This window comes from Molossus molossus, unplaced genomic scaffold (assembly GCF_014108415.1).
Source record: "Molossus molossus isolate mMolMol1 unplaced genomic scaffold, mMolMol1.p scaffold_m16_p_10, whole genome shotgun sequence".
Taxonomy (NCBI): domain Eukaryota; kingdom Metazoa; phylum Chordata; class Mammalia; order Chiroptera; family Molossidae; genus Molossus; species Molossus molossus.
This window is the reverse complement of record NW_023425345.1, coordinates 29987958-30003003: the sequence shown is the minus strand read 5'-3', so window position 1 is coordinate 30003003 and position 15046 is coordinate 29987958. Positions and strand designations below refer to the sequence as shown.

Here is a 15046-nt window from a genome sequence, read left to right as displayed (position 1 = left end):
AAATATATAAAGGTGAAGGGGTTAAGAAGTACCAATTGGTTGTTATAAGAGTTATGGGGATGTAATACAGCAAAGGGAATATAGTTAATAAAATTTTAATAATTATGTATGGTGTCAGATAGGAACATGATTTATAAGGATGATCATTCAGTAAGTTACATATGTCCAATCACTGAGGTATAAACCTGGCCCTGGTGTATATATAATATAATATAATATAATATAATATAATATAATATAATATAAGTAATAAATATAATATAATATAACATTATATATTATATTTTATATTATATTCAATAATATATAATATAATATTGTATGTTAACTGTAATTGAAAAACAAAAAATGATAAAATGGTTTAAATTTAAAAATAAAGTGTCAAAAATAAAAATAGAAACATAAAGAATATATAAGTAGAAACAAAGAATATGTATAAAAACTCAAATAGACGATGTGTTTGTACACTACAAGTATAGACCTTATCTCTGTAAGGAAAACATTTGAAATAATCAAAAGTATTGGGAGGCAGCGGGTTCTCTTTCAATGGAAGGATGAAAACAGAAATTGAATGAATCTGGGGGGAGATTTGGAGGTGGTTGGATTGGCAGCTAAATTAACTTTAAGGTCCCTTTCAACCCTGAGAATGTATTACATATTGAACTGGGTTAATTTGTATGGCATTATGTAGCTTTATATGACTTATATGTGTTTCAGTCCTAGTGTGAAAACCAAAGAAAAGTAAAATGTAGAATTAAACTACTTTTATTTAAAAAAGATAATGTATTTTATTTTGGAATTTCATGTTTAAGTGAAATTATTTTGGATGTAAAAAAAACCCAAATATGTTATTTAATTATTTTTTCTCAAGTGAATGATTAGTGTGCATAAAATTGTGTAATAAATTATGATTACCTTCTCAATAATATTGAATGACACTGTCAAACATAAATACTGGATTTATTTTGACTTATGTGAATTAAAAATATTTTTGCCAAGACAATACATATAGGAATTATTGAAATTATTGTAGAATTATATAATATAATAAAGTAGTTTATTAAATTTATTTGACAATTTTCACAATGTTTTAATAATTTATTTTTTAGTTCATGATTTTATTCGTCACACCACAAAGTTCATTACCAGAATATATCCCAAAGCAACAAGAGCAGACTCTTCTAATTTTAATCCTCAAGAATTTTGGAATGTAGGTTGTCAAATGGGTATGTTATATAGGATATTAAGTTTTTTTTGTAAAGATAAGATAAAGTGAATTTTGTAAATTAATGAAAGATTCTTGAAAAGAGCTTCTTTTGAAGATTTTTTCTGGTCCTGGGTGTTTTACAATCAAGCAATAATGATGAATCATTGGGTTGAAGTTATTCCTAAACATTTTGGAGAGGGTATATCTAGGTGAAAGTTGGGGGCACGGAATAAATTTATGAAGGTTAGCATGGGAAGTATAGGAAGGAAACCAAAATTGATTTAAGAGGAGAGTTCTTTGCTTGAAAGATTTACTAAGGGCCTCTTCAAATTAAGTAACCTCTATCTTTTATATTTTACACCAACTTTTGCATTCAGAGTTGAAAAGTAAATGACATTGCATAGCTTTGTTATTTGTCCTTACCCAACGCTCCTGATCAGCTGGTATTGCACTGGCACTAACCAGTCAGAAAGTGCCAGGTGTTAACCCTTCTGCTATTGGATTGTAGCAAAGCTTATAGGTTTGCAGAGAGGTAGAGAGAAGGGTCAGGATGGTGGTGGTGGTGTGTTGGGGGTGGAGGGTAGTACTGCATATAGTGAATATTTACCAGCTTATATGGATGTATTTCTATATTTTAACAACATTATTGCTCTGCCTCTTTCTCATTTTCTCAAGTGATAACAGTGTCGCTTTAGATCTGAAAATAGTAGGTGTTTTCCCTTCCTTCATTTAATGTACTGAATTTTCTTATTCTCATATTCACTGGATGTTATCTGATAGGTACATTTTTTAGCTATTCCCTCTATTTTCTGACAATGTCAAAATACTGTTTTCTCACAGTGGCCCTAAATTTCCAGACCCCTGGTTTGCCTATGGACATTCAAAATGGAAAATTTTTGGATAATGGTAACTCTGGATATATTTTGAAACCACAATTCCTAAGAAATATTGAAACAGAGTTTAACCCAAGGAAAGCACCAGAGGACAGCAATCCAATTACACTTACAATAAGGGTAAGACGAATAACCTTTTCTTTTCCTCTTCTGGTTATTATATGTTAGATAATATACATTAATATTTTGAGTTTCATTGATTTCCTTTAATGCCTTTTAAGTTTCTGTTGATCTTTTCAGGTATTATACGTGGCTGGTCTTTTAGCATCCTTCCATATCCAAAATATGTCTTTCTGTTGACTTTTATATGTCTTTCTGTTGACTTTTGCATGAATGATGTGATGGAAACATTGAGGCTAAAACTTTCTTCTCTCTGAAGTTTATTTATATTATTCCAGTGTCTTTAGGCATTTAATATTGTGGTAGAGAAGTCTGAGTTCAGCTCACTCATTGCCTTGTGAATATGTTGTTTTTTCCTAAGTTTAAGGAATTTTACTAGAAAATTCTAGGAGCTATTTGCTTTTCATTAATCTCAGAATTAGACTTCTACAGTTCAGAATTTCCCCCCCTTATGCCTCTGAATATTCCTGATTACTTAGAAACTAAAAGTATTCATATGCTTTCCTTGAGTATCTTCTCTTCATGTTTACTAATTCATGTCAACTTGATCATTTTCCTTCTTTACTGATTCTAATGTAGAAGTGAATTTTTCACCTGCATTATTAGTCCCCCCAATTTTTATTTACCTCACATTGCTTGCTTTTAATTCTACCAGCACCCTTCCCCCAACTAGTATTTTATCCCATCTCTCATCGTCTGTGATTTCAGAGAGCATAAGTAGTTATCTAAAATGTATTATTTCCCACAAAATCTTTTATAATTTAAGTGTTATTTTTGTTTCCTTTTTAAAAATGTCGCCAGATCTTGAAAATCCTGAGCTTTCTCTCTCCCCTTGATTAGAAGCACTTCTAATTTGCAGAATTGTATCTGTCCCAGTTTGCAAATAAATTGGGTGTGGTCTCTTTGGTCCTTCTCTCTATTTAAGGAGTTGCTCTTAGAACCATATGAACCATCTCAGATTCTACTCTGGAATTTTGGTACTTATATTGCTGTCCCTGGTCAATTTCATTGTGTCTCATGTAATGACTAAGGGTCACTCTCTATTGGCTCTGCTGGCTGAGGAGAAAGCTCTCGAGCTACTGTTACCTGGATGTCAAGGGGCAGGAAACACGAGAACCTCCAGACTGCACTTTTGCCACTACTCTCCCCACCCTGACGTAAAGTCATTGAATTGGGGAGGCCACTTTCATCCATGTCAGGCCCTAGCCATTTTGTCTCAGCTGAGAATGGCAAGTTTAAGAGCTGTTTTCCTGAGAAGAGGGTACAGCAAAGATGAATGGGATGAAAATGATTCTGGCCACCGCAGGAAATAGTGGCAGCGAAATACGTAGCTGACTTTTTTCCTGGTTGCTAGGGATCTTGTGACTCTGGAATAGGAGCATCTAATGGATAGGTAGAGATCGCCGATAGCACCGGATATGCTCCCAAGTCGATTAGTTGGCACTCTTTCTAGAATCTGGCAAAGTATTGTGCATTAAGCTTACTTTACAATGTTATTTTAACTTTGGTATCCCTTTTGTAACTTTAATTCTAAAACTACAAAGATGAATAACTTTTCCATTTCTTTTTTTTTTTTTTTAGCTATTATATAAGCTAAGTAGTTCATTAATATTTTGAGCTCCATTGAATTCTTTTAATATCTTTAAATTTCTGTTCATCTTTGTAGGTAGTATAGGTGGGTGCTATTTCAGCATCCTTCCATATTTGAAAAATGTCTGGTGCCTTTTTGCATGAATGAAAAAGGCAAAAATTTGCATTGTTCTGGTTATTTTAAGCAACCAGTTTATTTGTTCTAGTGAGAAGAAGGGATGGATCAGCCACCCTTTAAGATCCCTTCCTACTGTACCCAAATCTCGCTGGGCCTCTGGGGCTCTTCTGTCTCTTTTTCTTCCCTACCCCCTAAGCAATTCTTTCTCATTTTCTTTTGTGGGTTTCCCTTTCTCTACTTCCACTAAAATATTTATTTTGCCTAAAGCTTTTTCTTAATCCTCACCTCAAACTAAATATTCTCCGTGTGTCCTTTTATATACATTCACGGTTTCAACCACCACTGATGCTCATATTTTTAATCTGGCCTCATTTTGGGAATAAAGTGTACCTTTTTAATAGCTTACTTAGCATCCCTACCAATTTAATCACTGTTCTGCCAAACTTAAAATATTAAAAGTCTGAACATTTTTTTTTCTAGTCGAATATACTTTTATTTAAATCTCAGTGAATTAAGTTGAACTCGTTTACTCAAGTAACTCAGGTTTAAAAATTGGGAGGCATTCTTCTCTTCCACATCTCCTTCACTTCCTGTGTTCAACCCATCTCTAAATTCTACGGACTTACTCCTAAATGTCTTCCTTATCCATTCCCTTGGTCTGATGCCATTTGCTGCTGTCCTATTTTAGGAATTTCTTATCTGCTATCACATCTGTTCTTCTGGCTTCCTAAGGTGTTTTCAGGTAACCTGTCTTAGTTGTCTTGGTTCATCTTCCACAAGTTTACCAGAGAGATTTTACTACAATGCCAACCTTATCATACTCAATATTTACTTGTGTTTCCTGATTGCTTTCTTAGTTGGGCCTTGGCTTACTTCTCTAGCCCCATTTCTCATCACTTCCAGTCTTTCACCTTATTCTGTAACCATAGGGAGCCTTTCTGTCCATGATAACATCTCCAGGCCTATGCTATTTTCTTTGACTAGACTGTTCTTTGGTCTTCACCTGCCTGCTGTGTTCTGACTCATTTTTTAAAGATAACACTCACTTCTTTTTGGAAACTTTTACCTACACTTAATTGTGCTTCACTTTCACTTTGTAGTTTCCTTCTGCTTTTTTTTTTTTTTCATAACACCCTATGCATCCATCTATTAGGCTCTTACCACCCTGTATTATAATTGTTAATTTACTTGTAGTACTCATTCTCTCTCACTTGGCTGAGAGTCTTTTCAAGGTAAGGATTGCATTTTGTTCAATCCTTATCCACAGTGCTTGACACAAAGTGCATGCTCAGTACATGTAGGTTAACTGAATGAATGATTTCTTCTTCATGTTGACAATAATGAAGAGAGCATACATGCTCTTTTATTGAGAAAGCAAAGATAGAAGATAGCTAGTATGCACAGATGTTTACAGATGCCATCTGTTTGTACTATAAGAGGTCTCCTGTAGGGTTATAAGTGACATGGTGTGAAACAGACAGGTTAATGATTTTCCCAGAAAGCGGCTGCCTTAGCGGTGGGAGCCTTTCCTCCTGCTTTGATCATTCTAGGGAGCTTTGTGATTGATTACATTATGACTTGCTCAAATTGTGGAGAGCATGACTTGGGAATCAAAAGACCTACTTTTATTAGCATTCTTCTGCCTTTGATGATGTCATTCAACATTTTGGTTTACTCGTTGTCATCTGCAAGCTAAGAGTTTTGAGTTAGGTAAGTTATTTTTAAACTTATAAAAACTATGATGCCATTTTTTAAGTTCCAAATCTCATGCATAAGCCCAAGAGATGAAAACAGAGCTACTCTGGTTGGCTACTCAGGGTTTTCTGTTTGACATTTACCTCTGCGAGTTGCCCTTTGAAGAGCTTTGTGAATTAGAGTGTATACATTATTTGAACAACAATCTCTAAATTCTTTTTCAGTTCTCATATTCAATTATTGTTATTAATTTGGTTAGATAATTTTCTTTTTGACCTGAGGTGCTCCGGTAGAGAACTTTCTCCATATTGGTAAGGGTTTATTATCTGCAGAGCTGATATTCAGCTGGTAGGCACTGGTATTGGTGTACTAGTTGTTTATGGCCAATGTTCTTTCTAATTGCCTTAGTGTCTAATTATGCTGACAGATTGATGCCCGTTCCATGCTGCTCGTTAAATATTTGCAGTTACTCTGGTTTCTAGCTAATGCTATAATGTGTGGAAGTAGAAGAAAAAAATTACACATTGACATATTTTTTGTTTCTTTTTCTTTGCTCTTTCTTTTTCTTTTCAAGCTTACTTTTTTATTTCACTTTATCATAATATTCAGAAATTGAAATCATGTTTCAATATTTACATCAGTACATTTTGTAAATTAAGTACACTTCAAATATTGATTTTTGTTCAAACTTTGACCCTTAAAGTAAAGCAAGTCTTTGCTTCCACAATTAGTTTAGCTAATAAAAGGCTAAGCAAAACTATTATTAATTACTTTATTAGATATTTTTCTGATACCCCCTCTCAATATGCATATGAAATACTGGATTTTGTCAGACTCAGGTTACTTATGATAGTGTGGATAACAATGAATAATATAAAATTTGTGATAAATTATGTAAACATATAAATTATCATAAAATGCTATCTAGAAGATTATGACTTTTTTCTTACATTTTAGAAGTAGTATTGTTGTTGCTTCTAATTTTTGCTGTATATATGTAATATAAATTTGAAAATAGTTCATATTACCAGACTCAGCCTGCATTATAGTAGAAGGTGATCATAACAATGCTTTTAAGTAATACTTTTAAATTATAGCAAATACTTTAAAAACAGAAACACATGTTGAACTATAAACCTTGGACAATGTGGATTCTACTATAATCATATATTGGTAAAATGGAATAATTCAGACATGTTTCTGGTATTCAACTATTGATACTTGAGGATAGAAGAGTTAAAGTTTAAATTTTGCGTTATTTTACACTTTCAATTTTTTTTAGGAAATTAACTTAAAATCAGTCAATTTTTTGGAATACATATTTTATTTTGAAATTAAATGGTGATGCAGTTTGACATTCTGTTAAATTCTTGTATTGAAATATTTTTGCGCAGGTTATCAGTGGTATCCAGTTGCCTCCCAGTTATCATTCATCATCTAACAAGGCTGACACATTAGTGATTATAGAACTTTTTGGTATTCCAATTGATCAAATTAAACATCAGACTCGTGTAATTAAAAAAAATGGTAAGCTCCTAATATATTTTATTGACCTTCTATTAGACTTCTTGTTGGAAAGATTAAAAATTGTATATTGATAGAGTTTTGATACATATTTATTATTCATAAGGCAAAGGCTTTACATTGGTTCTAGATGATGAAACTGTTATATGCAGCAAAAGCAATTTGATAATAATTTAAAGCGTTATTTATATATATTTTCAGATTACAGACACAGTAATTTACCTGACCTGAAAAATTGCTATTTTTTTTCCCATTATTACCTCCTTTTTATGTTTTCTCCAATATCACTAAATTAAGAGAGCCATTTTGATGGCTGCAAATCTACTTGGCTTCTAGCCTCTGTGTAAAATAAAGACCTTGTGATTATTCTGGTACAGTATGCTATACATTTTTGTTTCACTGCTTGAATTAGTTTAGATAAAGGTCTGTGGCTTCTGGCTAAAGCTAAGGCTGCCACAGAAACCCACTCATATGATATTTGGATTCATAATTCAGTCATTTTTGCCAGAAGGTAAATGTAGGAATGGAAGAAATGACTTTGTGAAACTTTCAGTGTTCCAGCATCTCATGCTATTTTATGTAGCACAGTAAAGACATTGTCATTTCTTCTCTGAGGTTGAAGTCATTAAGGAAGTTAGAAAAGTAGAGTTTCCTGGTATTGACCCTTAGTCAGGATCACCTTGGAGGGAACTTTGGAACTGATTGATCATTGAGTCCAGAATCTTTTTTGAGCTGATATTCCGAAAGTTAAGTGGACTTCACTTCAGAGTCTGAAAATATGCTCCAGGCTAAATGGTACTGACAGAACAGCAGGTTAAGTTTTATTAGTCTTTTTCTTTTTGGGTGACAGTCCCCTACGATGCCCACTATCTGCCTGCCCTTGCCTCTGAATAATCCTCTGGCATGACCCCTGGTGGAAAAAGCATGGAAAAAGATTTGGGAAGTTTTGCTACCTTATTTTATATTATCAATGGGGAAGGATATTAGTGATGACTTTCTGACTTAATTGGTACCCCTTAGAGTTGAAGGCACATTACGACGACAGTGTCTGCTTATATCAGGAAGCTTTTAAATAATCTAGCTCTTGTACCCTCTGTCCTCTTACTTGAATCTTCATAGCGAAGTATACAGAAAACTTATCTGTTCTAGTCACTGCACCTCTTATAATACTATGATATTCTTTGGGTTTTATGGGGTTACTCCTGCAGAAGTTCAGTTTGGTCCTTCAATCATTACTGAGCCCACATGTTAAAAGCCTGATGCTAAGTATGAAGAAACTTAAAATCTTGGTTTAGTAAGTGTATTATTATGTATGTTCTAACTATGTCTATTATAAAGAGTTTACAGTTCAGTATGGGAATTGAGATACAAATAAAGCTATTATGTTAAGAGTTGTTAGTGCTTCAAGAAAAGTTCAAAGAATTATACTAGAAAAGGTAAATTTGGAGATATCTTGGAGAATGAGTAGAATTTTTTACAGAGGTTGAGGATAAGAGCATTTCAGGCACAAGAAATAATACGAATACTAAAACACGGAGAAGACAAAATTCAAACATGCTGAGGAAAGGGAAAGAAGTTCAAGATGAGTGGAATGCAGGTTAGTACTTAAGAAAGATTAATGTGAGATAAAATAAGAAAGTTCTGTTGGGGATGGTCATGAAAAACCATGAAAGCCATGATAAAGTGCTAGGGACTTTCTTTTCTGTAGAAAATGAATACAATTTAAAATTTTAAGCAGGGATACAACACGAACAGATGAGCTTTAGAGATACTGTTTCTGCAGATTAGATAGGAGGACGTGGATGAGAGGGAAATGAGAAACACAAAATAGAGTCAGGATATAATTTCACAGTTAGAGGACGTAGAAGTCAGATTATAAAGAAGGACGGTGGCATCAGAAAATGAGTGGAGGATGTATGTGAGGAAGACTAGCAGGAATAAAAGTTTAGATAGCTAGATAAGAGAGATTCTAAGATGGCTTAGCTACTAGGGTATTGGTGGTGTAATGAAAGATATGAGAGTCTGGGAAGAAAAAGAACACATTTGGATAAGGTGAGAAAGTAATTACTTTTAGTCATGTCAAAGAAAAGCTATATTTGGGACCATCAAATTTGCTATTCTATTTTATTATTTTTTGACAACCCAAAAGACTTTCTCATATCTTCATTGCTTTTAGAGATGTAAGTCAAAGAACAAACGCTATATACATAGCATGCATAGCATTGCTTTTGTCCATGAAAAACAATACATATTATTTCTCTCTGAACCTCTGAGTATTTATTAAGTGCGTTATATTTTATCTGGATGTAAGTTTATTGATTCTATTAAATTATGATTAAATATTGAATGATTTGTGTCACATTGTGATGCAATTTGGATTTCTTTTTTGACAAGAGATTGTTATATGGGATGATCTTTTTTGCTAGAGACCTAAATTCCTCATCAACTTTGGACTTTAAAAATGAGCACTTAGTCAAACCAAAGATCAGGTGCTGGCTTTAGAGAACTTACTGTCTAGCGTCAGTCCTACAGCTGTCCATGAAGCTCTGTCCATAGTAGGACCTGGTACAGGAATATCGTGTGTGCTGCTTCTTCACGTCTCAATTCTTTGTTAATGGAATGCCTAAAAAAGCAGTCATATTGCATCATGATTAAGCATTTCTGCTCTGAAATCAGACTCCATTTATTTACATTCTTGACCTACCACGTAATGGTTGTGAATGTGAAATCCTTAGGAAACTATGTAGTATCTTGCTGGCTCAGAATGTGGATAGTAATAACCCTGATGCAGTAGTTGTGAGGATCAAATGAGATTATCTACTTAAAGTTCTTAGAATACTGCTCGGCAATAGTAAATACGCCATAAATATTGTTATTGTCATTATTATTTTCTCATGGGGTGTGAAAAATCGAAGTACTCTAAAACACAAGCTAATGTTATTAAAGTGTCGAAGAGAAAATTTTTGGAGAACAGATGTTATGAATTTTCCCCTAGAAACAGTGTCTATGATTCTTTGATTCTGTCTATTCCTTTATATTTCAGCTTTCAGTCCAAGATGGAATGAAACATTTACATTTATTGTTCGGGTGCCAGAATTGGCAATGATACGTTTTTCCGTGGAAAATCAAAATGTAATAACTGGAAATGAATTTCTTGGACAATATACTTTGCCAGTTTTATGCATGAACAAAGGTAATGTTTCTAAAAGTAAGATGACCGTGCTGACAATTATAGCTTTCTACCAAAGACATACTTTGATATAACCAATAACTCTGATATAACCAATAACAGCCAGATATAAAGGAAATTTTATATACTGACACGTGTTTTCCCTTGGTAGAATTACAGAAATGTGTTCTCATATGAAATGTGGGATTGGGGTGCGGGACCTCTAGGAAGACTAATTAGACAAACTTGGTATGTCTGAGCATTTCTTTTTTTTTTAACCTCACCCGAGGACATTTTTCCATTTTTTGTTCAGATAGAGCGGGAGGGAGAGAGAGAGAGAGAAACATCGATGTGAAAGGGACACATCGAGTGGCTGCCACCCGCACGACCAACCAGGGCCGGGGACAAACTGCAACCGAGGTACGTGCCCTTAGCGGGAACCGAACACGGGTCTCTCTGTACCGCAGGCCGTCGCTCCAACCGCTGAGCCAAACCGGCCAGGGCTGAGCATTTATTTACATGGGTCACAGATCTATATTTCAGTTAGGAATAGGCACAACTACCATAAAAAAAAAAATGAATCGGGGGAAGGGAGAAGCAATGACTCATTCTTCCCACCGGAGCAGAGACAGGGAGCCCAAGAAGATCCTCTCTTGACCCTTTTCAGGGCTGCTTATATACTGCAGTCACCCTGCGGGTTGATTTACATTGTGCTCCCAATGATCTCGTCTCAGTATGTTTACCTTTCTAACACCATCTGAGATGTACCTAGGAAGCAGAGTCTGAAGCAGAAGGGTGGTGGCTAATTTTGGAGACGTTGCACTTTGAGGGAGGAGAAGCTGAGCTGTGTCCTCAGTAGGAAGTCAGAATAGAAACAGAAAATATTTTAATTTTTTTTGGAACATTAATATACAAGATGAATATGATATGATTATACGGTCAGAATTTCTATGGCATGCTTAGTAAAGCTATATTCTTTTTCAGTAGCACTATTGGGGCCATTGCTTGTTAATTTCATCGTACTGTCCTAATTAGATCTGATTCCTTTTGCAGGTTACCGTCGTGTCCCTCTGTTTTCCAAAACTGGTGAGAGTCTTGAGCCTGCTTCACTGTTTGTTTATGTTTGGTACACCAGATAGCAACTAATCGTACCTGACCTATTGTTAGCTATGCATCACAATAAAACAGCCAAAATAAATGTTCATATATTATTCTTTTTTCCAAACATATAGCAAAATAATTATTTACAAACACAGAAATATTGAGAAGATTCACTTGTAAATTTGCAGAAGAGAGCCTTGGGAAAAAGAAAATAGAAATTTCACAGGAGCCTGACTCAGTATGGTGTTCTTGTCAGCCAGTTTCTCCTGCCCTTATGCTGCGGAGGCTGCTCCTCCAACTGGTTGTATCATTTTTAATTAGTAGAATTTACAACCTTTAAAAAATATGTCTGATTGTATAAGATATGTTGGCAAATATTTGGCAGTATAAGAGAAATGTGAAATCTAAGAGTGCTTTAACTTCTAGACACCCATGACCTCATATTGTACTGGGAAAGAATTAGATTTCCAGGTAGTGTTTTGTGTCCTTTTATAGCCTAGGGAGCGATTAGTCCCTTATTCTCAGGCTGGTTCTTAAATACTGTACCCTGGATTTGGTGCCCTGTAATTATACAGACATTTTTATGAGTGTATATGAAGCTGATTTGTGTTCAAACTGTATTCAGACTCCATATTTATAAAAGAGATCTACTAGGTGGGTCTACATGTTTGGATCTCTGAATGAATTTGCATTGATTCTGAATCTGTACTAATGTACTTTGAAGATTGTTTGTCCATCAGAGATGAGGTACCTGTGCGGAGCTTATCACCATGAGTAAGACTGTTTTACTAATGTCGTAGGTAGAAGAATATGGTTCCTCATTAACCGTTCTTCAAAAAACCAGGCTTATTAATACTTATTCTGTGACATTGTTTGCATGGTAGTGAGGTGAAAGTACTCAGCACATTTCTTTTTTTTTTTTTTTGCAAATTAAGGGGCCCTCATAGATATTTATTGATTTTACATCTGAACTTATAACAAACATAACAAAAATGACTGTATGAGATGTAAAACGAATTCCAGAAAAATACAGAATAACTCATCTATCATGTTTTACTATTGCTAGTTTACCCTTAAAATTAAATATTCAGACTAAAATGCCACTGGGAAAACAAATATTCAAACGATAAGTAGTAAGAAATGGCCCAAATTACTCGGTGCATAGTCCTCCAGATCCTCCTCCCTACTGGGCTCTCTGCATCAAAGATCAGGGTACACTCTTGCTAGTAGGGATGCATAGCCAATTCTCAGAGGGGTGCTTCAATTTTATCAGATTATGGAAGGATTTAATTTATATTATCTATCATTCAGCCTAGTAGCAGTTGGGATATTCATCCCATTGACCCAAGCTTTAATTTCCTCCTAAAGTCCTTTGAAAACATGGAATTATATGAGATTGAAAAATTTTGATTAGATGAGTTTTGTAGGAGAGTTCACTAATTATGCAGCAGGATAAACTTTTAAAAATCATTTATACTAATAAGATTTGAAATGAGGGCAAAAAAAAAAGGGATATATTTATATCTCTTTCTCACTTTTTCTTCAGGTATCAATAAAACACTACTCACTAACTTTGAAAACTAAATCTTTCAATTTTTGACATTCTACTCTATATGAGAAACACAATTTTGAAAGGAAATAGTATATTATTTTCTTTCCTATCCAATAAACTATGATGTCTTTAAACATCTCTGGTTCTGTTTTTGGGTGTGTTATTTACCATTGACATTACCCTTTGAATTGAATAGGCATCATCTTCATCCTCATCGTTATCATTATTATTTTCTCACAAGAACTTTGAACAGGTATCACCCATACAAACTCCACAGTCATAGTATTTTCCTACATGAGAAGAGATTTGGAATGGCATAAGAAGCCAGCTTTGATGTGTGCTTTCTATGCATAATTCACTTGCAGGAAAAAATACTGTTGACGAGTGGAAGGAAACAGAAGAAAAGGCTAAATGAACCACTGGGCTGTGGCATGGAAGGCCTTTGATCTTCTAAACTATCAGTTTGAATGTCAGTTCCTCAGGGAAGCCATCATGGTCTCCTGAATTTGGTTATATTCCTTGATTTCCATTTCCATATAGCTGATAAAAGTGACAGGAACTGATTTTGAATCAGGGAGGCTGTGGTGTTGCCAGGAGCTGTCCTGACACTCACAGGCAGGCCATGTTCTCCTCTGAGCATAAACAATTTCAGAGCATCAACACCAGACAAAGCCGCTCTGGCACCACAGTGGATCAAGAGAAAAGCAAAACCACTCTGTAACCATGCTTGAATACAGGAAGTTGTTCACGTTAATAAAATACAAACCTTAAAAAATAGTACAGTCTTAGCTCTCTTTTGGACATTCTGACCAATAAGTTGCTTCAATGGTACGTGAAAGGTTCTTAGTTGACTCAGGTATGACAATGTGTGTTCTAACACCAGGATTAGCCAACCCTCGAAGCAGATTCAGTTAAATGAGCCTCTGCAAATTGAAGGACACGAGATTGAGGGACGTGCCAGGCACGGGAGTGCTATTCTAGACGGTGTGGGCTTCTGAGCTTCGAGAAACATTTATATCCAGTCCCCATATCTCAGGCAGCATTCATTTAACCAATTTAAAAACTCTTTCTAATATCCCTATGCTAATTGACACACTTTCTTGTGAAGACACGGGAAAGGATATTTAAGGCCCTTCGAGTAGCCACCTCTGGAATATCCCGATTGAATAAAATTTAAAAATGTTAACCCATTTGTTTGGAAAATTGATTAAAGCTAACTTATGCACACCCAAACACACACACAGATACTACATACACAAACACACATGTATGGACATGCACACAGACTCATACATATATATTATATGTTTTATTCTGAGGTCAATAACTTACAGATATTTAACCAAAACAAAGGATAGATTTGTACTTGAATATTTCAGATGCATCTATTTAGAATATCCAGATAATTATTTTTTGTTCTTAGGCTAGACAATGGTTCTCAAACTAATCTGCACACTGGAATTGTCTAGAACATTTACAATTTTTTTTCAGACATTCTGATGAAATTCTGTCTCATGCCTGAGTACTGCGATTTTAAAAAAACTCTTCAGGTTATTCAAGTGCAATGTTTTCTGTGTATGGTCCTCAGACCAGTAACAACAGCGTAATCTGGGGACTTTTTAGAAATGCAAAGGCTATGGGGAGAAGCTCACCAGGAGATTGAAGAGAGGAAGAGAATGAGTTTAGGGCATCTATGCCTCTGGTTCTCCTCAGTGAAGTCACCTTTGGTTGGTCATGTTCCTCAATGTGACTTGCTTTCTGGGTTTTGGTCAGAAAATCGGAGGCAGAAAAGAAAATGTCAAAGAATGAAAACAAATGTTCTGATTTTCTGTTATAGTCCTTCAGTGTGTTGAGTAGTGGGGATAGACATTTCTTATTGAGTGAAACCCAGAAAGGATGCAGGTCAATGGAATTCCTGTTTTTGGTATTAATGATTCTTGCCTCTGTCAATTTCCCAATTTTTAACATCTTTCATATCTTTTTACTTAAAGTATGTGATTAAGATAAAAGAAATATAAAATGAAATAATTGTATAATAGAAAAAAATATATTAAATGGTACAATTTTTTAATTTTTG

The 15046-nt window shown here is 34.7% G+C and overlaps 1 protein-coding gene across 1 annotated transcript in view; it reads left to right on the top strand.

Moving 5' to 3' along the window:
• The window catches only part of PLCZ1 (phospholipase C zeta 1), a 51734-nt gene extending 40279 nt beyond the window's left edge, over positions 1 to 11455 (top strand). The window contains exons 8-12 of the mRNA XM_036250850.1: positions 1110 to 1226; positions 2048 to 2220; positions 7018 to 7150; positions 10191 to 10340; positions 11370 to 11455. Of these exons, the coding sequence (XP_036106743.1) occupies positions 1110 to 1226; positions 2048 to 2220; positions 7018 to 7150; positions 10191 to 10340; positions 11370 to 11455 (659 nt within the window). The remainder of the gene's footprint in view (positions 1 to 1109; positions 1227 to 2047; positions 2221 to 7017; positions 7151 to 10190; positions 10341 to 11369) is intronic.
• The last annotated feature ends 3591 nt before the right edge of the window (positions 11456 to 15046 follow it).